General features: G+C 38.1%; 1 protein-coding gene across 1 annotated transcript in view; it reads right to left on the reverse strand.

The window, feature by feature from the left end:
- The window catches only part of skib (v-ski avian sarcoma viral oncogene homolog b), a 35,023-nt gene that overhangs the window by 6,108 nt on the left and 1,930 nt on the right, over nucleotides 1-26,985 (reverse strand). Inside the window, exons 2-3 of the mRNA XM_062986910.1 lie at nucleotides 388-501; nucleotides 103-206 (exon numbers count right to left, since the gene is read on the reverse strand). Of these exons, the coding sequence (XP_062842980.1) occupies nucleotides 103-206; nucleotides 388-501 (218 nt within the window). The remainder of the gene's footprint in view (nucleotides 1-102; nucleotides 207-387; nucleotides 502-26,985) is intronic.

The raw sequence follows: 26,985 nt of genomic DNA on the forward strand, positions 1-26,985 counted from the left end.
ACAGTTTCAACAAAGAATATAGAATGAAAAGGCATATTCAAGCTTCAGATGGATAAATAAATGTTATTTATGTGCTAGCTTATTTGGACCAGAAATGCATACCGCTCATGTTTGTGAGTGGGCACTGCAATTTTGTCAGATGGGACCCTGGGAGACCACGGTCGAAAGGCTGACGGTCTCTGTTTAAACTGAAGTTGCTTGAAATCCTAAACAGAGAGTAAAAGTCAGTAACTGAATGAGATTTTCTTAGAACACAAACTGCTGTTGATATTCTGAGAAGATTAAAATACTGTGATAACATTAGCCATTACATTTACTTGATTATATCTAGTGTTAAGACACCAAACAGGAATAGGTTTGCACAGACAGAACTTTAGCATGACCAACCTTGTTTGCTGACGTGGCCAGAGACTGTAACCATTCAACTTGCTTTTCTTTGTCCTCAGATGGGGAACGTAAAAGCTCCTGTTTGGACTTTTTGGCTGGAATTGGACTGTATGTCTAAAAATAAAAACAGATTTTTATTAAAATACCATAAAATTAAACAGTTTCTAATTTTACAGCATATATACAGCATTTAAAACAAATTTCATACATACAACACACCCACGAACTGCAATGAAAGAGTGAGACGGTGAGACAAAAGAGAGACAAAAATGCTTATTGAGAAAGTAATAAAATAGTTTTGGCACAGACTCTTTAAATGCTCAACACAGAAGTAAGAAAACTGAGAAATAACTCATTAATCGGTTATGGGAAACACCTGCTAGGTTATAAAACATCATGCTTTTATAATCTGAAGTACAGAAGTGGCAGAAAATATTGGTAATCTTATGTATTATTACTAGGGCTGTCGAAGTTAACGCGATAATAACGCATTAACGCAATCTCAATTTAACGCGATTAAGATAAATAGTGCCATTAACGCAAATTCTAGTTCATGTTGAGACTTGACTGGTAGAACAAACGTTTTAATGTCGGACATGTCACCGTTTTTCATTTGCGGTTTGTTAACAAAATGTAAAAGAGCGTCGTAGCATCTGCACTTGCATAATAAAGAAATAAATACTCGCTATATTCACAAGTTGTCGGGAGCAGAACACTTTATTAACTTATTCTGTTACGGTAAAGAATACCGGACAGCTGAGTCAAGCACGTTGTCCATGAACTATGGAAGCCCCAAAGGGTCAAAACACACTCACTTCGTGTAGAAACGTCCATCAAACCATTGGATAGTATTACTGCCTAGTATGTGAGTGAATAAAACTCCCTTACAGTTTTCTCTTGTCCCAGCAGTTTTTAACATCAGTACATTTAGCATAAAATGTGTTCACCATTTTAATTGTAACATTTCACTTAAAAATCCTTGTTTTCTATAACATTTACACAGATTTTTTTTAATGCGATTAATCGCGATTAACTATATGAAATTCTGAGATTAATCGCGATTAAAAATTTTAATCGTTTGACAGCCCTAATTATTACTAAAATAAATCTTTTGCTTCCAAGTATTCAAGTTAAAAGATCGTTTAATATCTATACCTGTGCATCTTTGCATGTTTAGTTAGTGCTTGTAATTAACTCTTACCGTTCTATATTACTGACACATTCACTGGTATGCTGTTAAAAAAATGAACCACAAAGTGTTGATATAAAACTCAATGTGCCATGTGTTTTATTGTTGGGATGGTTATTTGCTTGATGATGATTGGTTAACTGTCAGGGACACTGGCAAAAGTTGCATTACTAATTGGAACAAAACCAAAAAGTTTTAAAAATAGTTTAAATCCTGTCTATTTTACAAAGACATTCAAATATAATTATTGGTCTTTGAAAGGTATAAGAAACAACTGCATTGTGAATATGAAACACATTCAGGTGGACTTTTAAGGTCAAGGTGCAACAGCAGTTAAGCCGTGTTAATCAGTGGCTTAATAACTATGGATAACATAATAAAAGACCCCAAAAAGCCTGACTGGTCATGCCAAAAAGCATGTTGACAAACCACTGTCCTTCCAGAAAAATGATTTTCAAACACAGAAAAAAATTGAGCTTTTTGGTTACGCTAACTATGTTTAGAGAAGGAAGAAAAGCTTTCTAAGATCATCATGCCTACTGTGAAACATGACATGGCAAACTGATGTTTTGGGGTTGCTATGATGCCTCAGAAACCAGGTACATTGAATGTGTGCAGGGCACAATTTATTTGAAAGACTACAAAAGCAATTTGAAGCAGAACATACAGCAAAGTGGAAAAGAATAAAACATTGGATCATACTGAAGTGGCCCATTATGAGTCATAATCTGGCACTTTACCAAAAATTCTAAAATTACCAGCAGAGAACATAAAATTTTGGTTAGATTACACAAAATGCCTGAATGCAATCAATGCTGCTTCCAAAACTCCAAAGGCTGTGCTACAAATATATTAGTTTTGTTCAATGTCAAATAAAAAAAATACTGGATACACTTTTTATTTCAGCTTAATTTAAATTTTCTTAAAACAATTTAAAAATGTGGCTTGAAGGTGGAAGAGGACAAACATTCTGGCCACTTCCGTATGTGACAACAGAAAATCTTCTCAGTTCCAATTGACTTATAAGCTGTTATTTTGAACTGCAAGGTATCCACAACTGTGGGAAATACATTCACATAAACACAGGATGTTAAATATTATGAAAGCCATGTTTGATAATGGTAAATGGTCAATAACAAAACTTAATAAATGAAGATAGAAAAAATCCGGAAACAGATAATTAGCAACCCCAGGTATGCATTTGAGGGTTGTTGAAAAGAGGTATTTAAGGCCTGCTGAAAAAGGGTATAAACTACGGTACAAAAGAGAAAAGGGCAAAAGCAGTTCATGCACAAATTCATTCAGAAATGTTTCATTGGAGCCAAGGGGTCTTAAAAAAGATAAAAAGCTGACAATGAGTAATCCTCTGTGCTTTGAGGTTCCTATACAGCAAAACTGAATGTTTTAATCCTCCACATTTTGAAGACCTGTCTAGACCTGCAACCACCTCATAACTTTTACAGAATCAGCAATGTTTAGCCAGTATCACTGCAGCAAATGTATTAACTTTGTAAAGATAGATGTGCTGTTTTGGGGTTAGTGTATTTTATTTGTTAGTGTTATAGTATTTTTGACTTAATAAACTAGTCTATAAGCTTAGAGTCTGCCTTAAAAGCGCTTAAGTGTAAAAAAGACAAGGGGGCGCATAATATTAAATTATACATACTCTAATTCATCCAATTTATCACACTTCTGTTATCAAGAGCGTTTACTCTAACTATAGCTGTCTAGACACAGTTGTCAGTGCAAATCTGATTTAGACATGGTGACACACTTGTTGTGATTATTATTGTTAATACAGAAAGCCTTGAAGCTAGTGTGACAAGCACTCAAGCTTGAAGCTAGTGTGACAAGACCAAAAGTATTTGCACACCTGACTATAAGCTTTTTCGGGTATCTTATTTGAATCTCAAATGTGATATTTTTTAGCTATAACAACAGCCACTTTTCCGAGAAGTCAAAAGAGCATTTGAATAGCTGGACTGAACACCTCAACTGATGTTCCAGATTCCAAAGCTGTTGGGGGGCTAAAGTCAGGGCTCTTGTGAAGGCCACTGCGAGGAGGCACAGTCATGCTAAAACAAGAAAGGGCCTTTCCTAAACAATTACTGCACAGATAGAGGCATATAATGTTCTTTATTTAATTGATTTATTACACCTGTTAGCAATTGTTGTGGCCGACACAACATAATTTTGTTCATATAGTGTACATATTTTTGAACCGTCAGTGCATGATTCATAAGAATAAAAAAAAAAGAGATTCACATGAAAAATACTCATCAGGGTAAGTACCTCGTTTCTAAACGTAATCGCCTACCTCCACCCCTATCCTGCTTCTACTGCAGATGGGCAAAATCAAAACATGACTCAAGCAACTGCTTCACTGCTGCTGACCTCTAACAAAAGCCGTCTGTCTGGTCGTGTTCCTTCCCTGAGGTTCAGGAAGCATGCAATGCCCCAGACATAATAGTCTTTGACTCCACACCCTCTCAGACATGACCCAGAGCTTCTGCGAGATATGTAAGTGAGACAGCCATGATGTGGCCCACATTCAAAGCCACATCAAAAAGCCCAGTGTATGACACACCTATAGCTCAAGTAGCATGAAGCAGCTGAGCAAAGCCACACTTATAATTAGGACAGCATGCTGGCAATGAGTATACACTGAGGCAGGCTTGGCATAAAGCCCAAAAACAAACACACCTGACATTCTTATATGAACTAAAATTTATTGCATTAAACACCTGGGACATTCTTAATTAACAAATGTAGGTTATACTGTTTGTTGTAAGCGGTTCAAATGTCCAAACAGGACAAAATAAAAGACAGTATAATTAGTTATACCTGATAATGACAGAGTGAGTAAAGTAGAGGCTACATTTTCTCTGTAGTACATTGCTTGGTAGTTCTGTATCTGGTTTCTGAATGGAGGGGGTTGGGTGTTTAAGGGAAGCAGGACCACAAGGGAAAAGACAAAGCAGAAGGAATGTGCACTTGAAAGCCAAGTACAGCCTCCTCCAGAAGTGGTTATGCTCCTTTGGTGGCATGTTGCTTTGAAGGCCTGTGACAGAGAAACTCTTCTCTGCAAAATTACGGAGAATGCACACATACTTGAATCTACATTAGGTGGTACTCCAGATTACATGGGAAAATTTTGTATTTCACAATAACTGCACATCACGCATGCTCAATCTTAAGACATGAACTTCAGGACTACAATTTTCACCGGAACAAATAATTGATGTAACTGTGAACAATAGATCCAATGCCAGGGATCCGCTTTATCCTATTAAGGGTCACAGTGGATTCGATTCACTGGCAAGCGGTAGAAAAAAACCCTGGACAGGTCACCAGTCCATCACAGAGCAAACCCACATACTCATACGTTTAACCTGACTGCATGCCTGTGGGAGAAAACCAGAGCACTTGGAGGAAACCCACAGAGACAGTACATGCAAACTCCACACAGGAAGGACCCCAGCCGCTCCACCTAGGAATCAAAGCCAGGACCTTTGTGCTGTGAGCCATGCTGTCGCCTTTCGTTATTATATTATAAAAAATGAACACTTCAGATTAAAAATCAAAATGCAGCGTTACACAAAGCTGATGCACATGCACTGAAGGTGGGTTGGGTGTGTTTCGAATCAGTGCTCTTTCTCTGTACAGACAGCAGCTGCACTTTTGATTGGAGTGAAGTGTCAGCTGTTGGAAAATAATTTGAAAGATATCTTAAACTAACAGCATTATTTGAACTATGACTTTTATGTTGGTTATTAAATGGTTAATTACTGACAACCCTAGTTTGAATCTAGATTTCCAGGTCTCAACAAGCCAAACAATAGCCATGATGGCAGTGTATCGCGTTTGTAGTGTGCAGTAACCAGGCATAAGTGTTCGATTACAAGGCCTTCTTTCCATGACTAAACCTTTCACTTTAATCCTGTGCAGGTTTAGGCATGTTTACCATGCAGCCTTTCAGAGCAGACTTGGGCAAAGATGTCACTGGAAGGTTTCAAGCTTGTAGATAAGAGGATGAAGAATGTGTGTGTGTGTGTGTGTGTGTGTGTGTGTGTGTATTATATATAGTCAGTGTCACTGCAGTGCTGAGAATGACCCACCACCCAAATAATACCTGCTCTGTGGTGGTCCTGAGCATTGAAGAACAGCATGAAAGGGGGCTAACGAAGCATGCAGAGAAACAGATGGACTACAGTCAGTAATTGTAGAACTACAAAGTGCTTCTATTTGGTAAGTGAAGCCAATAAAATGGACAATGTGTGTAGAAACAAGGAGACATATATATAAAAATAAGCTCAGTGCTGACCTAATGTTACCTAGCTTCGGTTAAGCCTACTAGAGAGATCTGCAAATGTCTGCCTGTTCATTTGCCTTAACCACAATATTAGGCTAAGCAAACGTGGTGCATTTATGGGTCTGTCGGTGTGCTCTGGACCATGCTGTGAACACAGCAATTTTGACTGGATTATGTTACTAACTCTGTGCAGATCACTTAAAACAACCCAAACTGGACAGTGGACAAAAATTCAGGAGCTGTTCATATAAGTGGCTCAAATACATAAAACACAGGACATAGGCCTATAGCAAGCACAAACTACACGCAGACACATACAGGTTTAGGCCACGTTTATTCCCAGGTTTATTCCAGAAACTCGGTCCACTGGTAATTGGTCAACATCCTGGTTAAAAGTAATAAAATTTACGTCTAGATCTGTCTATATCAATTAAGTCTTTTTTTTTTTTTTTATATTCTTTTTGGCGTATTCGAGTGGTACAGGGGTCGAATGTGCTAGCCTACCACCACTGAGATTTTAAGCTCTTAGGTTTAATTCCCAGGTGGTGCTATTGACCTTGCCTATGCCTGAGGGAGGGAGGCTGCCAAGGATTCATTGCTGCTGCACAACCTTTGCTGTCTGTAAGGCTCTATCACTGGCAGATTATACAATGCAGCAGGTAACTTCACACATGTCAGAAGTCAGAAGATGAGTGAGAGCAAGATAAGGCCTAGCAGGCCATGAAAGCCATTAAGGACGAAGAGGAGGAAGAAGAGAAAGGCAAAGATGAGCCAATATTTCCAATGACATACATGCAACTTTGGTGAACCATGTAATCAATTTTATCCTAAAAATGAAGCTGGGCAATAAGTCCAGCCGAATTTACTGTAGCCTCAGTTATCTGGGACTTTAGACAAGAGAATAGGTAAGTAACCACTTAAGAGGTTTTACACTATAGTTTTACAGTAATGTACCCTATAGTGTAATGTTTGGTATTAAATTTTCATAGATATACAGTAAACATGTATCCTAGAATGTGTGTATATACCTCTCACAGAACACAAAAAAGGGCCAGCAAGAAGAAATTTATAGATGAGCAAAAGTCAACATGGTTTTGGAAAATAATACCATCCCTCTGAAAGAAATCAGAGATAAACTCATGTTAACAATGTCCACTACACAAACACTGACCATGTTAGCCTGTCCACAACCGTATCTTAAATCACTACCAGCTACGGATGAAACTGGTAAATCATGTTCCATGAGTGCAACTCTGACCTAAGTAAAGGAGCAACAATACCAATGTGTGTGTGTAAGTACAACATCCTCCTCTCAGTACACTGTACAGACATGTCACTATTTGCCTGTGCTCCTGTATGTAGACCTTTTTTCTGTTCCCTATGAATATATCTTCATTACGAGGCAGGGTTTAACCTGCAGAAGCACAAAGTGGCGGGGGAGAAACATCATTGGCAACTTTGCCATTGTCAATGTCCCTGGGCAGCATGGCGGAAATGTCACCCTGTGTACTCCTACTGGTCAGCGTGGGGTCATAAATCACCACGCACAACTTGGTCCGCATTTGCAAATATTACTTAATTAATTCACTTACGTTGTCATTTTGAATAATTTAAGTTTCCACCATGCTACCCTGGTCCATGACTGGTTCACCAACAGTCCCCATTTTGTAGTGCTGTACGTGTAATTTAATTATTTATTTAGTTTTGCTACATACTACATAAAATAGGTAACAGTTGTGTTGCATATGCACATGGTACTGAATCCTAAACATACATTAACAGTTTTGATAGTATGATAAAGATAATAAATTTAAGAACTGCTTAATTATTATCATCATTAAATATAATTTAATTAATATTTATTTGCATTTTCCATACTGTCCCAACTTTTTCTGATTAAGGCTGTAAATATGTAAAACAGAACAGTAATATCATGCTTAAGTTTGCAATAACCAGTAACCATAATGCACCATAAAGGTTTAAGAGGTTCAGTTTAATATTAAACTGCAGAATGATAAAAAAGTTAAAATGCCAGGTAAACAAAAATGTAAATTTTTAGGAAGTAGGACATTATTATTAAGTAAGCTGTGAGGTTGTCTCACATTGAAACTAAAGCTAATACAATATAAGACATTAGATGTGGACACCTATTGAGCCAGTAGTAAAACTGAATAACATCACCAATTTTCACACTTGATCATCTTTCTTTTAGTCTTTTAGGACATCAGCAATATTTAAATTGGGCTTGATAATTACACATGACCATAACATACCTAGGCTAGAAATAGTTCATTCAAAATATATCTTATTTCACATGTCCTTTAAACATAATACTTTAATGTAATAAAGTATGCATTTTAACTTGGCCAATTCTTAGTTTTTGTATGGTTTAGGGGAAATGTACTTCAAGTGTAACAGGTTTTTCCATGTGTCAATGTGTTCTTACATGGTTTTTAAACCGAAGGGGGTATTACAAAAACCATAGTAAAATGTCAAAAAAAATTTCTATGAAAGTATACAGCTGTAGTATAAAGCCTTAAAGCAATGCTATAGAGCCACCATGCACTGCTTCATATGGAATGTACAACGTAATTGGTACATGGATTTCCCCCAAGGCTCCTTAAAGCTCAGCGTCTGTCCTGGCCCAGTCATCCATTAATCACTGCTGACAGTTAAACAGAGCAGGGCACACAGGATATGCACTTTGTCAGGCTGCTGCTGTGTTGAATATACAAACACTCCCACCCAGTCATACCTCGCATGCTCCAACGCTGCAGCTTGGTACTACAGGGAATTTGAAGACCTGCATGACTGCAGCAGAGGAAAAAATGTGTTGTGAGCCTAATCTTAAATATGTAAATGATTGATTTCAAACAGTCTTCATATTTATTAAATTAAATCAGTTTTGTAAAGACCAAGTGCTTTAGTTCAACACTATATACAGGCCTGTCTGTAATAGACGTTGGAGGTTATTTAGAAGGATGAAAGGGGATCTGAATGCCAAGGGGAGGTTAAGAGGTGGAAGGGTACAGAGAGGCTACAGGGCTCATAAAAGACTTCTGTGAAGAGTAGGGTGAAGTTAGGGTCAGCAGTAAGGGTCCCAGTGATGTCACAGCACAGAGTCTGACCTGGGATGTGAGGTAATTGACCAAAGCTGGGTGATAAACCTGTCTGTAATTTATAGCCTTTATTTGTCTAAGGCCAACATACTCCCTCCACAATCCCCTGACTGCTTCTAAATATTGTGAAACACATAAATGCACTACATGCAATGTAGCATATCCTCAAAATATAAATGCACATAAAAAAAGTAAACCAACTTATAATGAAGTCATAATTTGACGTGTATGCTGTTTTTATTTCAGTGTTGGTAGTCCAAGAGGACCTAATGGAAAACACTGCGGAAAAAAAAAAAAGATTTTAGACCTTGTGCATTTGTGAGCAGAGAGAGAAAGAAAACAGGACTCTAATTATGGTTTGAATCAAGGCAGGCCTGAGAATGTATTTATTTTACTTTGGTCTACTGTTTTACACAAAATAACTTTAAAATGTCAATGTTACATCAGCATTCATCAAAGCACACAGAAGCGCAACTTCAGTGCTAACAGCAAATTCAGAATCACAGGAAGCATTAAGCATAAAAAAAGAAAGAAAAAAAAGTATTACATGGTTTATAAAAAAAAGAAAAAGCTACCAATTCAATGCAGCAGTGTGCAGGCCAGTGATGGATGCTTATTCCAAAATAGATACAGAAAAAAAAAAGTTAAAATTAGCTCTTATTACAAACATAAGAGTCAGGATATTGGTCATTAAACATGCAAAAAGATTTTTAAGCATTTAATTCCAGTACCATCCACATGATTAACAAATTCTCATATTTATTAATAATAAAACATGGACAATGTACCTTTTTAAGTGAGACAACTGTTTGATCAATAGCTAATAATGTCTTCTAAAAATTGAATGAAATGCCAATAAATTTACTTGATAGTGTGATACATGAAATATTTTCCTTTAATTTGCGTGGCGTCTGCCTGGTGACCCTGCGAGTTCATGAAAGCTTCTTTTTCCTGGACCATTTTACAGCTCTTCTCCGAATTTGAGGGGGCCAGTGTTTTTCACCGTAGCAACCACATAACAGTTTGAGCACAGCTAAGCTCTGACTCAACAAACAGAACTTAAAAAATACCAAATTCATCGTGTCTGTGCCAGCGTTTTCCTCAGACTCAACCCTCTCCCAGCATGTGGCTGACGTTACCCAGGCAGAGACTTGACTGTTTCTTAAAGACCATCTGCAGCTGACTCCCATTAAAACCCTACACTTAGACATATTTGGCTCCCTCAACGTCTCTGAAATCACTACCTCATTTCCACCACCATTTTAGAGTCCCAGAGCCTCAGATTCTGAACACAATGAAATTTGCAGCTGCCAAACATGTGCCAGCATTTCTGACCAACTGCAGTAACCAATCACAAAAACTAGTTCATGGCTCAATAGAAGGTGAGACACAAAACGACTTTAAGAAAGATTTGTAGTGGCTTAACTCTGCCAGTCCTAATGAAAATGTAGTTAACAAGATTCAGCATAATTATCAAACATAACTATGTCTTATTAACAGAAAATAACACCTTTTCCTGAAAACAAACCCTCAGGGAGTTATTCAAACCTTCCTATATGCATTATGGTAATCTTGTGTAAACATTTTCTTATATGTGTCACCTTAAAATAATTGCGGACGCTTTATATAGATTATATGCAGGTTTTTTTTTTTATTATTCTGGCACAATCATAGCTTAACACAACCATAAACATGCACAAAAACAGAATGAAGGCAAGAGAGTACTTGTTGAATAGACAGCAGTACTGCAGAGAGGGGAGGCCCTACGCAGGAACTCAATAATAACTTTCAGCAGTCTAGCCAGGAGGCTGGAGGCCCAGACTTTGGCTGTTCCAGCTTCTTCCCATTCCCCCTCGGCTGGGGCAGGCTCCTCCCTCTGCCCTGGCCTGTGTCTGCTCTGTTGGACTAATGCATTCTACAGACAGCCCAGTGCTCTTAAAGAGACACACTGTACATTTTTCTCTTCTGAATCATTTCCTTTGATGCAACACCACCTTAGAGATTATATCCAGCCCTTTATTTTTACCTTCTCGCTTTCACCTACATTCTACCATCTTTTCATTTTTTGAAGTCTTTTTTTCATTCATTGAATGCAACACCCCAGAATGACATGAAATAAGTATAGAAGAGTTAAAAAAATATATGTTGGTATGTTAACCTCTTATTAAGTCTCATGACAAAATGGTCAGATTGCACCTATTTAAAATCAAATATTTGATGTGTGTCTTTTTTTACTGGACAAGAGGAGACACTTGTCAAGTGCAATCTGAGGTTCGGAATATGAAAATGCATTTGAAGTCATTATGATGATAATTATGAGGGCAAATCCAATAGGCATGCTCAGACAATGTTAAAACAGGACAGCTTTTTGCAAAGGGCTGGGATGTGGGCTATGCTTCTGCTCGTAAATCAACACAGATTGTATTACAGCTGTCTGCTTGGGAAGGGAATAATAATGGATCTGGATGCTAAGTGCATCAGTCTGAAAGACAAAGCCACATTTGGGAACTGAAGTAGTAAGTGCTGTCTGTCTTCTACAGCTTTTTCAGGAAACATGACCAATGTAGATTGCAGTGTTTGCAGTTACAATAGCACAGTTTTCTCAATCATCTAGCTGCGATGGGCATAAAACACTAATACTAAGAAAAGCAGGGTTAAATACAGATGCAGTACTTAAAATACCACCTGCTTGCAGTAGCTCTCTAAGAATTTAAACAGATTTAACCCCCCACGTCTAACAGTGTCTAGTATCCAAGCAAGGAGACAGAATGGAGCCAGCGCTTCAGTTAAAGGAGAACAATATACCACAGTGAGGAAATAATTAAAAATTTATTAGGCTTGAGTGACACAGAAACCTTCAAGGGCGTGCCTGCCAAACACGTTTTTATATTCTTCCCCGTCAGCATTTTCTCTTCTTTTTTGTGGACGATGTAGTGTGGGGGCAGTGAAAAGGCTGGAAATTTAACCCACAGAAAGACATTTTGAGGAAAACCAAAAAGAAAAAGCAGCCCAAAGTAGGGCTGAGAAGATTGCTACTCTTCTGGACAAAATCACTTATTTTCTAAGCAGCCCTTTTACTGTTTAATTTACATTTTCCGGTCAGCTGAATTTCTGTGTGGGCATTACAAAGTACCCGAGTGGTCAAGCCACCAAAGCCAAAAAAACAATAATGTCTTTCAAATTTATATTTATTTTAGAAAACTGAGCTTAATCTAACCTTTAAAATTAATAAATAAACACTACACTCCTGCACGTTTTATTACAATATGCAATAATTACAATGTCCGCATTTAATTGGCTCAAACTTTTAGCTGTTAATACACAATCATTTTCAGGAACTTCAAAAAGATCCAATATTTAATAACAGGGTTTTTAATTGAATGACTACTGAAGGAATTTTAGGTATTTTATTCAGTTCCTCTTTTATAATCCACGCCCAAAATGACAAACAGAACTCATCTGAGTCATCTTATTGCTTATTACTATGCACCATTTGTGTGAAAAATATTTGCTACTCAATAAAACCCCCACATTCTGCATAAGCTAAACTGCTAAACTCTGCAACTATCAACCAACTGCTGCTTGCAGGCTAAAAGGTGAAGAAAGGCATTGAACTTCTGACCTGTTGTACAGGGCTTTAGAGGAAGTTTAGGAGCTCAGGGCATCTAGAGTGCATCTTCAAACCTGTGTCTGTGTCCCACCGTCTCTCACCCTGTAGGGCCATAAAAAGGCACTAAAACCCAAACAACCAGCCCTTTTATGGTAGCCAGATGGTGGGGGAAGCTGGGTGCCACGACACTCCTTTGCCTATGGACTTGTCTCCAACTGTAGTAAAACCATCTGACCTCAGCTATACAAAACATCCACAAAAGGGGTTCACAAGTAAAATACAAAAAACACCCTGCAACCAAAAGCAGTCAGCAGCAGTAAAATTCCTGAAAACAGGGCACAGAAATCAGAAGCTCTTGCCATGGGTGCCAGTCACTATAGAGGGCGGTTTAATATTTAGTTTATCTGCATGCCAAAAACAAACCGTGAATAATGCAATGTTATTAAGCTTTAAAAAATCAATCTTTGTGGTCTATGCATTAAGAGCAGCAATAGATTATTTCCTAGCATTTATTTTCCATGGATAAAACTGTGCCTACAGTGGAACATGGTGGTGACAGTCACTGGGGTTGCTGCTCAGATGCAAGGCACAGAGAAACTGGTACAAATTGACAAATGAATGCAGCCAAATACAGAAACTCCTAAGAAGAAAACCTCCTCTAGAGCACAGGCTTAATCAGAATGGGTTCACCTTTTAACACAACAATGACTCGAAGCATATAGCCAAAACAACACTGAAGTAGCTTTGGGACAGGCCCAGACTGAAATACCAACAAACACCTGTGGAGAGACCTGAAGGTGTCAGTTCAAAGATGTGTGTCATCTAGTTTGACTGAATGTGAAAGGGTCTGCCATAAAGTAAGGGATAAACTAAACAAACCCAGGTTTGCAAAGCTTAAGAGAAAGAGTACAAGAGAGTGGCTTAAGTAGAGACTATAAGTTAGTGGTTTCCATTGCCTGTTCATTAATTGAAGGAATTGGCTGTTGCTTTTAAAAACAACCTTTTATACTGTACACCCTCTTACCTCAGCAGCCACCTCTTTTATTTTCCCTGCTGGCTCATGTTAACATTTAGGTCAACCTGACCTCTCTACAACCCTGGGCCAGACCTTTGTGCGCCATTAGATGAGTTGTAACACTGGGCCATTGTAGTTAGACGGTAAAGTTCCTTCTAAGTGGCCTGAGCTGTAAAAAGCGGAGTGCATGATCACTGAAACTTTTCACACTGTCAGAGTAACACCGGCCATCACCTCACCTTGATCTGAATTTGAGTTCAAGAACATGATCAGGCCTTTTAGTGCACTGACACTTAAATGTCTCTATATTAATAAAGTTAAGATTAATTGGAACAAAGTACCTTCTTTGGTGTAAAATACAGTACTAAATACAATTTTGTTTTTAGGCTACCTTTAATGTCAAAAATGTCAAAAACCCCATTTCCAAAAAAGAGAGATGTTTTGTAAAAGAAGAATCTCACTGACTGAAAGAAAGAAAAAAGAAAGGAAAGATTTCCAATATTTTTACTGATCTTTGTATTTTGTAAAGAGAAATGATTTGAGTTATAGCCTTCCACAATAAGCAGGTAAATTGGTAACAGGTTAGTGAATCGTGATCGAGTATATAAGCAGGATCCACCAAAAGATCAGTCTTTGCAAGCAATGATGGGTTGTGGCTTATCATTTAGTACCAAACTTCAGGAAAAAATTGCCAATCCATAAAAAAAAATGTCTAAATGCAATAATTTCTTTTACTATCTACAATTCATAATAATGTGAAAAGATACATGGAATCTGGAGAGATCTCAGTAAGTGTAGGGCAAAGCCAGAAACCACTGTTTAATATGCCTGACCTTTGAGCTCTAAATTGGCACTGCATGAAAAACCAGTGCAGTGGAAACGTGTGCTATAGTCAGATGAGTCTTCTCTTTGCCAAAGATGAAAATAACCTACCAGACTGTTCTCAGTGAAAAGACCATGCTTATTTCAGCAAGATGATGCCAGACCTCATTCTGTATGTGTTACAACCGTAGACACAGAATGAGTTTGCTTGAGTGGCCTGTCGACAGTTCAGATCTGTCTCCGAATGAAAATGTATAGTGCAGCATGAAGAGGATCAAGGTGACCATGAACTGCTGAGCAGCTGAAGTCTTGCATCAAGCAAGAATGGACAAAAATTCCACTTGCAAAATTGTAACAATTAGTGTCCTCGGTTCCCAAACCATTATAAAGCCTAATGAATAGGAAAGGTGATGGAACACAAGAGAAAACATGCCTCTGTGTGTTGCAGGCATCAAATTGGTAATGTGTTAATACAAAATACAATGAAGTTGATTATTGAAAACACTGGAAATCCTTTTTCCTCTTTTAGATTCTGTATTACAAAACCTCACAGCTTTTCTGGAAATAAGGTTTGTACATAAACAAGAGGAACATAAAAAAGAAAAACAAGGAATAACAAACTAAAACTGCACTCTATGAGCACAAATGCAACTAGAAAAATTTCTTAAAGACTCCTTCTTGGCTCACAATCTAAATAATCTCACAGGGAGGGTGTTTGCATTCCAGGAAATTTCCATCGCTTTCTGCATATGCAGCATTCAATGTGAATAATTCACAAATTGTGAGGTTTTTTAAAAGCAAACTAAAGCTAAGGCTTGACTAAATTGACTAAAATTCAAATGTATCCACTGCCCTTCTTCCTAAATGAGATTTCATAATCTTTTTCTTCAAAAGCCTCCAGCACAGCACACACGTCCCAAGCAGATCTACTTGTGTGTTTGTATTTTGCACGTAGGAGAATGCCCTTAGCACAGTAAAAGCAGACTAGGACTGTGTACCAGATGTAATCTGGAAACATAATATGAGGAAGGAGAATGGGAGTGGAGGAGAATGAGAGTGAGACTGGGCAAAGAAAAAAAAACAGGCCTGAATATTTTACTGCCAACCCTTACAGAGGCCTGTGATTAAGGGTTCAAATAGAGTTCCTGAAGGTTCTGGGATGTCTCAGCCATTGTGCACTAGCAGTGCTGAGGCTGAAAACAAAAACAAAAGGCAAAAAAAAAAACAATAAGAAGGATAGAAGTGTGCTAAAAGACAGAATGTAATCTTCTGCACCCTCAAATCTGTGTCCATGCTCTATACCACTGTGTCATAACTCACAGTTCTGTTTGACCCAGACATTCCAATCATAACTGTCTGGAGTTGTTTTAATTCGGATGCTCCAACAATGTGCAATTACATGTGTCTGCTGCCAGAGCTGTTTTTATCCATTTAATTCAGCCAACAGGGCCCTGGATACCACCAATGTTTTAGGCTTGGTAGGAGTATGGAACGCATTTTAAAAATACTTTAGCAACTGTCTGAAGATGCGCTTTCTACAGTACACATGAAGAATACACACATTGAATGACCTCAGCTCCCAGTTCTGCTGTAAGACAAACTGTAATTTAACATATAACACTATTTACTGCTTTTTAATGCGGTAGTTACTTTTTGCTTAACAAAACAATGCAAATCATTTTCATAATTACATGTTTATTGAAAAGCAGCCTGGGCCTTTTGAAAGTTGAAAGGTTGCATTCCCCACCTTCTTTCTGGACTGTGATAACTTTTCTCAATCTTATGACACAAGGTAATATTAGTGGTCCCATTAAAAGGAAAAGGGTACGGCACACTATTTCAGGCCCTGCTCTGCTCCATGATGGGCTCTGGTTGCTATAAATAAACACCTGTTACAGTCTTTCTGTCATTATGAACCAAAGGGAGTAGGGAATTGAGGTAGGGTGTAGTAAAGGTCTCACTAAATTTGTAGGGTATCACCTCAATGAAAAACAGCACCAATTAAAGCAAAGACCAGAGTAAATGGGAAAATTAAGGACAAAGTGAGAAATTAACATAAAATGTGTGTGTGAAAGCAAGGATCCTGTCAATACTATGTAATTTAGTCTGACAGCATAACAAGACACAATGCACATCATGCCATTTTAAAAAAGCTCCTTTCTAAGAGAAGCAAAGAAAAGAGAAAAGAGAGTGTAAGAGAAGAGTTGCAGCAGATGTGTTGAGTGCCAAGTAGCCAGCGAGAAGCAGAGACAAAAAGGCAAACACTAGAGCCACTGATAGTATGGACAGTACTATACAGTTAAGCTGAGCTGAAAAGAAGTGAGAAGCAGCTGCTCTGAATGCATTGGTTATGGGATTTAAAGGAACTGGAAAAGACAGAAATCTTTAACAAGCAATACATCTAGCGTATGCCTACACGCTTTTTGTGATGAATATTTGCTTTTTGCTTTTTGCTTTTTTTATCGAATTGTACAGATTATAGGTCACATTAAAAGGTTAAAATTAAGATCTAAATTATTCATCATGGTCTCATTTTTACATCACAAAAACCTGCCATTGTAACAGGGATGTGTACACTTTATACAGGGGTTGGACAAAATAACTGAAACACCTGGTTTTAGACCACAATAATTTATAAGTATGGTGTAGGGCCTCCTTTTGCGGCCAATACAGCGTCAATTCGTCTTGGAAATGACATATACAAGTCCTGCACAGTGGTCAGAGGGATTTTAAGCCATTCTTCTTGCAGGATAGTGGCCAGGTCACTACGTGATGCTGGTGGAGGAAAACGTTTCCTGACTCGCTTCTCCAAAACACCCCAAAGTGGCTCAATAATATTTAGATCTGGTGACCGTGCAGGCCATGGGAGATGTTCAACTTCACTTTCATGTTCATCAAACCAATCTTTCACCAGTCTTGCTGTGTGTATTGGTGCATTGTCATCCTGATACACGGCACCGCCATTGGATGCACATGGTCCTCCAGAATGGTTCGGTAGTCTAGCACAAGTATTGGGCCAAGGGAATGCCATGATATGGCAGCCCAAACCATCACTGATCCACCCCCATGCTTCACTCTGGGCATGCAACAGTCTGGGTGGTACGCTTCTTTGGGGCTTCTCCACACCGTAACTCTCCCGGATGTGGGGAAAACAGTAAAGGTGGACTCATCAGAGAACAATACATGTTTCACATTGTCCACAGCCCAAGATTTGCGCTCCTTGCACCATTGAAACCGACGTTTGGCATTGGCACGAGTGACCAAAGGTTTGGCTATAGCAGCCGGGGCCGTGTATATCGACCCTGTGGAGCTCCCGACGGACAGTTCTGGTGGAAACAGGAGAGTTGAGGTGCACATTTAATTCTGCCGTGATTTGGGCAGCCGTGGTTTTATGTTTTTTGGATACAATCCGGGTTAGCACCCGAACATCCCTTTCAGACAGCTTCCTCTTGCGTCCACAGTTAATCCTGTTGGATGTGGTTTGTCCTTCTTGGTGGTATGCTGACATTACCCTGGATACCGTGGCTCTTGATACATCACAAAGACTTGCTGTCTTGGTCACAGATGCGCCAGCAAGACGTGCACCAACAATTTGTCCTCTTTTGAACTCTGGTATGTCACCCATAATGTTGTGTGCATTGCAATATTTTGAGCAAAACTGTGCTCTTACCCTGCTAATTGAACCTTCACACTCTGCTCTTACTGGTGCAATGTGCAATTAATGAAGATTGGCCACCAGACTGGTCCAATTTAGCCATGAAACCTCCCACACTAAAATGACAGGTGTTTCAGTTATTTTGTCCAACCCCTGTACGTTCACTATGAATAAATTATTCCAATTTATATTTGTGTAATGCTGGCTGGCTTTCTTATGTGAGAAAGTACAACACAAACAATTCTATAATATTCTATAATACTTATGTAACAGGACGGGTCATGTCTCACGTGTAAAATGCAAGGGACAATCACAAATAAAGTCTATGACAACTTCTCTAAAAAAAAAGATAAGAAACCCTCTACATTAAACAGGACTGGCAATACAAGAGGGGCACCCCAACCACACCAACTGGTGCACCCTGCAAATAACATGGATTTATGTGCGTGGTATGTTCTGGAAATGGGATGAAGCACAGCCTCTGGGGCAATCCACTGTCCCAGGTTGGTTCTCTCAAGAGCCCCTAAACGTTGAAACAGCAGGCATATTCCCAGAAAGAGATAAATGTGCTAGCATCGCATACCAGCTGAAAATCGAAGCATACAGCCTGGTATCACAACTTCCAAAAAAAGCAGGTCTGCCAACAGAGGACCTGAGAAGTCAATATACTAAATATACTTCAAATCAAGAATAACAAATACTACAGGTATGTATCTGCATATGGCAAACACGTGCTAATGTGCTAAGAGTTATGTCAGTAAAATGTAAAGGTTTACTGGAAGAAATGTGTTTTGGAGAAAAATGAAAGGGCAGTAAAGTGGTATAACATACAGCGTGGGTTACACACAGCACCAGGGTTCTGAGGACCTGGGTTTGTTCCTCCTCCACACTGTATCTTACACACTTACATGTGTTTACCCTGAGTACCCTGTTTTCTTAAATTCACACATCACTTTAAATAACCCCAAAGTGTGAGTGAATAATACAGTTAATAAAGATACATGAAAAATACGTTTTTATAGTAGCATGTGGTTGGGACTGCCAAAAAAATACTGATCTACTAGCATCTGTAACATGCACCACTGACCTAATATAACAAACCATACATGTATCAAAAATAAAAAGAAATAAATCAATAAGTACATTCTAAGATTAAATCTTAAAAAGTGGTAAATATAACAGACCCAAAATAAAAACTCAGAGTAACCAAATGGACAACACAACTATTAAAAAATGCTAAAAAAAAAATGCTAGGATTAGCCAATTATCTATCAAGCTAGGTAAAACCTTCAGTTGTGTTAACTAAGAGAGCCACATTTTATAATTAAAATATGATTAACTGTGCAGCCCTGTATTCAGATATTTTAGTAGTTTTTAATCGCAATTGCAAACGTGTCTGTATACACACATACACATTTCATACATCATTTAAGACCTTACCAGTTTTTTGTAGATGAGATCAAAAAGCAAGCAATGTCTGGAAGGAATTAGGCATACCTTTTGTACTATTTAAACTAAATTTAAAAATTCTTATTGCTTGTTTTGTACACACCATAAAGCATGGCTAGGAAATTTACTGCATAAGGATATAAAGAAACATAAGGTGGAGAAATTATCTAGACTGGCAAAACATGGTAGTATTACACATAATATTCTCTTTGAAAGAGATATAACGCTGAAAATCGGACATGGCCTCAGAACAGACACTCTCCTGCAGGCCATTTCTGTTTTCTAAAACAGCCATCTTGCTGAGTGAGCTCTGAAACACCATGTTGTGGTGGACTATCACGGCAAGTGGAAAATGGAGGCCTTGCCAGCTGTCTGAGGTCTGGAGGAGTGAATCAGCCCTCAGCCTAATGCTGTAAGTGGCAGAGCAGAAAAACCTCCATCTCTGTACCGTCTCTATCTTTAAAAAAATGTAACAAAAAAGAAACGGCACTCATTTTATTTAGAGTGCACTTATGAGTAAAATAATAATGTCTGCGGATCAGGTCACACTACTGTCATTTCTTTCGTTTTTTTCAGTCCTATGGGCTAAAAGACCATATCCAGGTTTGAAAGTTAAATTTGTTTATACAGTATCTTACAGTGAGTGTATTTGCAAATATAAAGGTCTAAAACAGAAGACATGAGAAAAAGGGAGGTAGAAAAAGCAGGGAAGAGCAATGGAGGGAGGAAGCAAAAGTGTAGGAGACGTGGAGAGAGAGAGAGCGTGAGCAAGAGAGGATAACGCAGAAGTAGAAAGAAAACTGGCACACTCCTCTCAGCCCACCACCAGCAAATTCTTATTTAGCACAGGAAGAGCAGCTTTGCTTAGCAACTACATTGCCTCTCCAATCACAGAAGTTTTGTGGTTAATGCAGCCTGGGTGCGGAGTGAGAGCCGTCTAGATGCCTTCGAGGAGTGAATGAGAGGTCACAGACTGCTTAAAAACACAAAATCACTCTTTTTGTAAGAGTTCGCTAAGCAAACTGTCTACTCTGCTGCAGCACAGCACAGGCGCTTGTTTGGCCTACTTTAAATTTTGCTTTAAACTATTAATTATCTTTTTCGCCACTATAGAATTAATAATTATTAATAAAATAAAAAAAATACTTTAATAATGATGGGGTCAAAAATATAAAAAGTCAGGCTGCTGCATAAGTTGTTCTGATTATATTTTATTGCATGCTTTAGATGGATTAGAATTAAAATAAATCAATAAAGGTCATTTTAACAGTATTATTCTATAAATCTCCTGAAAATTTTGAAGTGGAAGGCAGATCCAAATTCTTCTATTATCTTGTATCACTTCAGGGCAATTTTATTACTTAACACAAAGATAATGTTTTTTAATAAAAAGTGAATCTGTAAAGAAAACAGAAATTCACATTCAAATTAATAAAGTTTTAAATTATTCCTTTTTTCTTTGGTCTATTTTTGCATCGTTTTATGTTAAATGCATCATGTTAATCTTATCAATATTGTAAATGTGATGCTGTTTGTAATGACAGCTAATACATTAATTAGCACTGTTATTACACACTCTGAAGAAAATACAACTACACAGTCAGTAAAATTAAACTGAAAAGTTTAACACCTTTTGCCATCGTCTATTATTTTACTAAATATTTTAAGCTTTTATAAATGCCACCTACAGTAACTGGCAGAAGCTGTGGGCCTACACATATGGCAAATGTGACATCTCCAAGCTATTGAGATGACAGAGATACATTTATTTAAATCTTTCCTTTTTTACATTTTTGCAACTAGCTTAGTTTAGGTTCATTCTTAGTTTGGTGGTTGCGGGTGGGACATTGATGAGAGCAGCATGCTTTGCTCATGACACACAAAAATGCCAAGAAAAATACCATGTACCCTAAACTGTTCATCTCTGCAGTATGACATAAATATTCCAAATTACAGCTAAGAGAGCCAGCGACAACAAAAGCTAGCAGAGCATTTAGCTTAAAAGGGAAAGGAAAGAAAAGGAGACGCCCCATCTAATGATCTGGAAGACATAACTTAGACTGCAAAAAGAATGTGATTAAAGCTTGTTTGGTTTAGATTGTGAATATTGGGCTAATTAAAGAGAAGGTTGCTGTAGGTGCAATTAAATGATTTTACACTAACACAGGCAGGTAATTAATAACACAAATTGCAATAGGAAAATGCAGATGGGTAGAGATTCATCATCAGTTGGAGAGCAGTTCTAAAGACAATTGGAAACAACAGGACGGCACACCTTGTGTGTAGATAACAAAAGGGGTTGCAGGTTCTCACCCCCCACATCAGGCAGCAGAGAGCTCCAGCTGACGCCCTTTAAACAAGAGGTCATGCAGCAGAGAATAGAGGGCACAACCTCAGAAAGCTCACCCCCTCATGTCCTTCCCACTAGGGATGGGATGAGAGGCATCCCCGGGGAGCCGTTCAGCCCTCAACTGGCAGCATTAATATTCAACGTCTCAGTAAGGAGTCAGCCCAAGATAGACTTTGTCTCAGCCCACTTAAAGTGGGACTGTTTTTGTTTGCAAATCTGAGCTTTCAAGAGGCCTGTTGGTAAGTTGCTGTAATGATATGTCTTGATTCAGTACCAGTTCTATGTGCAGTTAAAGCTGTGGGCATTTTTGGAAGTAGAAAAAGCAATCCTATGGAAAGCTGCATGGCTCATTGCAGCAAGGTCAGCAGACAGATGGGGATGGAGATGACAAGACTGCAAGCTCATATTAATCCCCCAGCCACCCCCCACTAACAGCTGATCCCAGTATTATGCATGCAAACTTGCATGCACTGGGCCACCTCCACTGAACTCCACACACCCATTCATTATGGACCTCACCACTTTGACCTAAACAGCTGATTGGTTTGGTCTCTGGTTGAATGCTAATGTGATGGAGTCAGGTAAATCAAAAGAACAAAGATGGTTAGATGTCCATTTAATCAAGAGCTCACTGGTCTCTCCATTTCCAGCTTGTTAAATGACACCATTTTACCTCTATCTGGTATAGAGTCTGACCCACTCCCCTGTGAGGCTATTTAATGTATACTAGTAATGGAAAGATAAAGCTCGATTCTAGTAATACCTTTTACAAGTAATTTAAAAATACAATTAATAAGATTATTAAACCTGAACATTTATCTCTGTACTTCAAGTAAATTTGCTTATGCAATTTAAAATATTGTTGTGTTCTAAATTGCCTCCACTGACATGATTTGTGGTAAATGCTTTGCCTTTAATTTAACTTTTTCTCAGTTTTCCAGCTGATGACCATATGTCAGACTCTAGGCCCAAAATGCCACACGATTGGTTGGCTGATCTAAGGGAGAGGGGTCACTGGCTTTGAATAGGGGTGCAATGTCTCTGCCTTTTGACTACGCATCAAGGCTCCAGCCACAGAGCCAACAACACTTTTCTATTAATCTAATAGCCTACTGCTCCAGCCAGTAAGCCAAGTCTGGACATGGTGCTTAATGTATTCGCATCTTTAATCCACAGACTCAGATGGGCATATTTTAGAGATTAACATCACAAGAAGAAAGAAAATAAAGGTCAACCAATTTCCAAATGTGACTAAATATCTAAGTCATGTTCTAAAATGACTTCAAAAAATGACCAGTTTCACAATTTTGCACAGGTATCCAAATGTTGTTTCTCAAGAATTCATGTATCTTTATTACACTTTGCACAGATATATCACTTTCTAGAGCAGGGGTGGGCAATTAAATTTTCCAAGGGGCCACATAAGAAACTGGGACTGTTGTGGAGGGCCGGACCAATAAGGTGAACTTAATTCTGCTCAATATTAATTTTATCCTTTTATTTACATTTGCATTACATTTTCAGCATTTAGCAGACGCATTTATCCAAAGCAATTTACAATACAGTTACAGTATACAGTCTGAGCAATTAAGGGTTATGGGACTTGCTCAAGGGCCCAACAGCAGCAACCTGGCAGTGGTGGGGCTTGAACCAGCAACCTTCTGATTACTAGTCCAGTACCTTAACCACGAAGCTACAACTGTCCACTCTTTATGAAAAGCAGTGAATTGTACAGTTCTAATAAGCTGTTAATGTTTTGATGTTACATTTAGAAAATTAGAAGTATGCAGAGTAAAAACATCAACATTATTTTACTATTTAAACAAACAAATGCAAAAACAAATGTGAACAAAATAAGCAGGTTTTTAAACTTTACACTATTTTGTTTTGAGTCTAATTACCTCATTTGTTTTTCAGTCCTTTGTTATTGTTTAATATTATTTTTATAATCACAGAGCTGGTCCTGACTGCTTCAGTTCTGGATGTGTTAAACTTTATAAAACAGTCTTTGTTGCTTTTGCAGTTTAGTTAGAGACGCTTCAGGTGTGACGCTCCGCATCGTTCATATGCTTGTATTTCTGTTTAGTACCGTAACAGCGATTTAGAGTCTAAATTCTGATCCTTAACCAGCGTTACATCTGACTTTAGTAAATAAACAATTCGGAAGTTCGTGTCTTGTTAAAAACTCCACCGTCAATCACACTCAGTTCTGTTCGCATTACAGTGAAGCTGATACACTCGCGCACACACGCGCATACGCAACTCGAAACGTACGGATATTTAAAGACACAGCGCTCTCGTCAAAATCAATCCTGTTATAGTGCATGTTTGATGTACATTTATTTACATCTCATTTTTAATTGCCACGAACCTCATGCGGGCCGGTTGGGAATGTCTCGCGGGCCGGATGTGGCCCGCGGGCCGTACAATGCCCAGGTCTGTTTTAGAGTAATATATAGATGCTTTGATGTAGTGCTCCAATAGAACCTGGCTGGCATACCAACTGAGACACTTTTGACAATGAACTGTTGTCTTTCTTTACAACCTGAGAGGTTAAATTCTTTAAAGCTACAAAAACAGTCTACATGCACTTTTAAGCAAACTAAAATCAACAGCAAATAAAGTTATGTTTAACGGGTTAGTGCTTAATCCATGTTCACGTTAACTAAAAGAATACAAGAAATAATTAAATGTTTAAATATTCACACAATAGATCTGCAATTACAACAGTTTCAATTCCAAATTAAATTATTGTCATTTACAGCAATTATTTGCAGAAAGGGAGAACTGGTAAAAATAAAAAGATGCAGTGTTTTCAGTCCTTGAATAACATAAATAAACGGTTCTATTTATTTTTAAATAACACATTACTAATGTTTTTACTTAAGAAAAGCCTGGAAATCAATATTCTGTGGAATAACCCTGATTTTCAATCACAGCTTTTATGCATTTTCACCTGGCATGCTCTCCATCTGCCATTCACATTTCTGATGGGTGACCAAAAATCATGCAGCTCGACTTTGTTTGATGGCTTGTGACCATATATTTTCCTCTTGATCACATCCCAGAGGTTTGAAATGGGGGTCTCGAGAATAAGCTGGCTATAACGATCTTAATCCAATGGTCCTTAATTTACACATCGATTGTCCTGCTGAAAAAAAAACAATCCTCAAAGTTGGGAAACAACATTGTACGTGGCTTGATATATGAATACTTTACAAAGAAATACTGCCTTATTACAGCCTCGATAAAGCATTCCCAGAACATCACCGATCCTTTACCAAATTTCACTGTGGCTTGAAAGCCTCTTCAGGTCTTCGTCTAACCATTATATAAGGTGTTGGGCCTAGCTGACCTTACTCCAGACCTGTATGATAAGGCCTTTTGTAAACCTCCACTGGGCTTGTCATTGATGAAGAGCTTTTTCTCTAGTTTTGGACAACTTTAGCCCAGCACCAAGTAGCCTGTTTCCTCTCCAAGCACTCCAAGCCCTAGCTGCCACTTTGTTATTCTACAGTTAAGTGACATTTAAATAAGTTGGTAATCATCCCGATCAGTGCAGAGCTGTGTTTGCCCTTCGGTCTGTAGCCTGTTTGTCCCCAGTGTCGGCTGCTTGACCTTGGTGAACTGCAGTCTTTGAAATCATAAGGATGGAAGCAAACCGATTCTCACTATATCCCTCTTGCATTAAAGCCAAACAGACACCCTTTTTTTCCTCAATCAAAACACTTTTCTTCCACATTAGTATGGGAACTTTGATTGGCATGTGCAGCCCCATATACAATTCACCTCATCACAAGCATTAAAATTATCTGCATATTTAAACCACAGTAGCACCTCTGTTGGTCTGTACCAGACACCACTGGCTTTAGGTCCTCTGGCCTCACTCAGTCTTGAACGTCAAACAACTGGTCTGCAGTTTATGGCTTGGTGTCTGGTGCTCACTGGGTACTCACCACCAGGCTGGCTACAGACACGTGAGCACCACTTGGCTGTTTCGAATATTCAACCCAGTAATCTGGTCATTATGATTTGGTACTTGTCAAAGTCACTGAGATCAGTTTTTCTGCACATATCTGCTGCACTTAACACACGTACTACAAGAAACTACCATCAGTCCAATATTTAATATCCCTGACCACGACATCATGCACATTTTGTTGGGCAGTCCTACTAAGCATTTACAGACATTTTTTTTTCAAACAAACTGCTTAAGCAGGTCACGAAATAACACAAATACAGCACTGGTTTAAATATGACCTTTTACCATTTCTTTATTGAGCCAGCATAAAAATTATTTAAGCAGGTAATTTTAAAAGCTTTCTATTGTTTACAAACACTATAAAAAAATGGAACAATCTGCCAAAGGACAAAAAACACTACCTGAAAATAAATAGGTTATAATAAAGGATTTATAAAGGATGTAAAAATGAAAGACTTTCATTTTCCCTATATTTATTTAAGTTTTATATCTAGCGTTTTTCTCAAACTAGGATAATTATTTTGGATTTAGGAATGGATGTGTGCAGTATGCAAATATAGATTTTTTTTTTTGTTTATGTCGAATGTAACGTGTTTATTCATTGAATTTAATCTAATCAATAATAGAACATGGTAAATACACCCAAACTACTAAATAAAATAAATAAATAAACAAAGTTTAGTTGTGGCCATTGTTAGAATCATCATTCATTAATTTAGAATGATTTAGGATAAAACAGTGTGCATATAATTAAATTTATTACAGTACACTCTTGAACTAAATAATAAACACTTCTGTGGTTCATGGTGACAATGAACCACTTTAGTCTTTTTAAATTGTGGTTGCATAGTTTTTTACAGTAATGCTGGTCATGTGTCATGTCTGGTGGCCAGCCAGGCTGTGACATTAAATTCCTAAGTTATTTAACCAATTTAAGCACAGTTGTGTCTAATTCTTGTGAACAGATTAATTAATCTACCTATAGCAAGGCAAAGATAACAAAGCCAGCAAACACTGTTCTATAGTCATTTGGTATACACCATCCAGCTCTAAATGTAACAATAATTTGCTCCTCTTGTAACAAAGTCTCTCAAC

Source organism: Trichomycterus rosablanca, chromosome 24 (genome assembly GCF_030014385.1).
Source record: "Trichomycterus rosablanca isolate fTriRos1 chromosome 24, fTriRos1.hap1, whole genome shotgun sequence".
Lineage (NCBI taxonomy): Eukaryota > Metazoa > Chordata > Actinopteri > Siluriformes > Trichomycteridae > Trichomycterus > Trichomycterus rosablanca.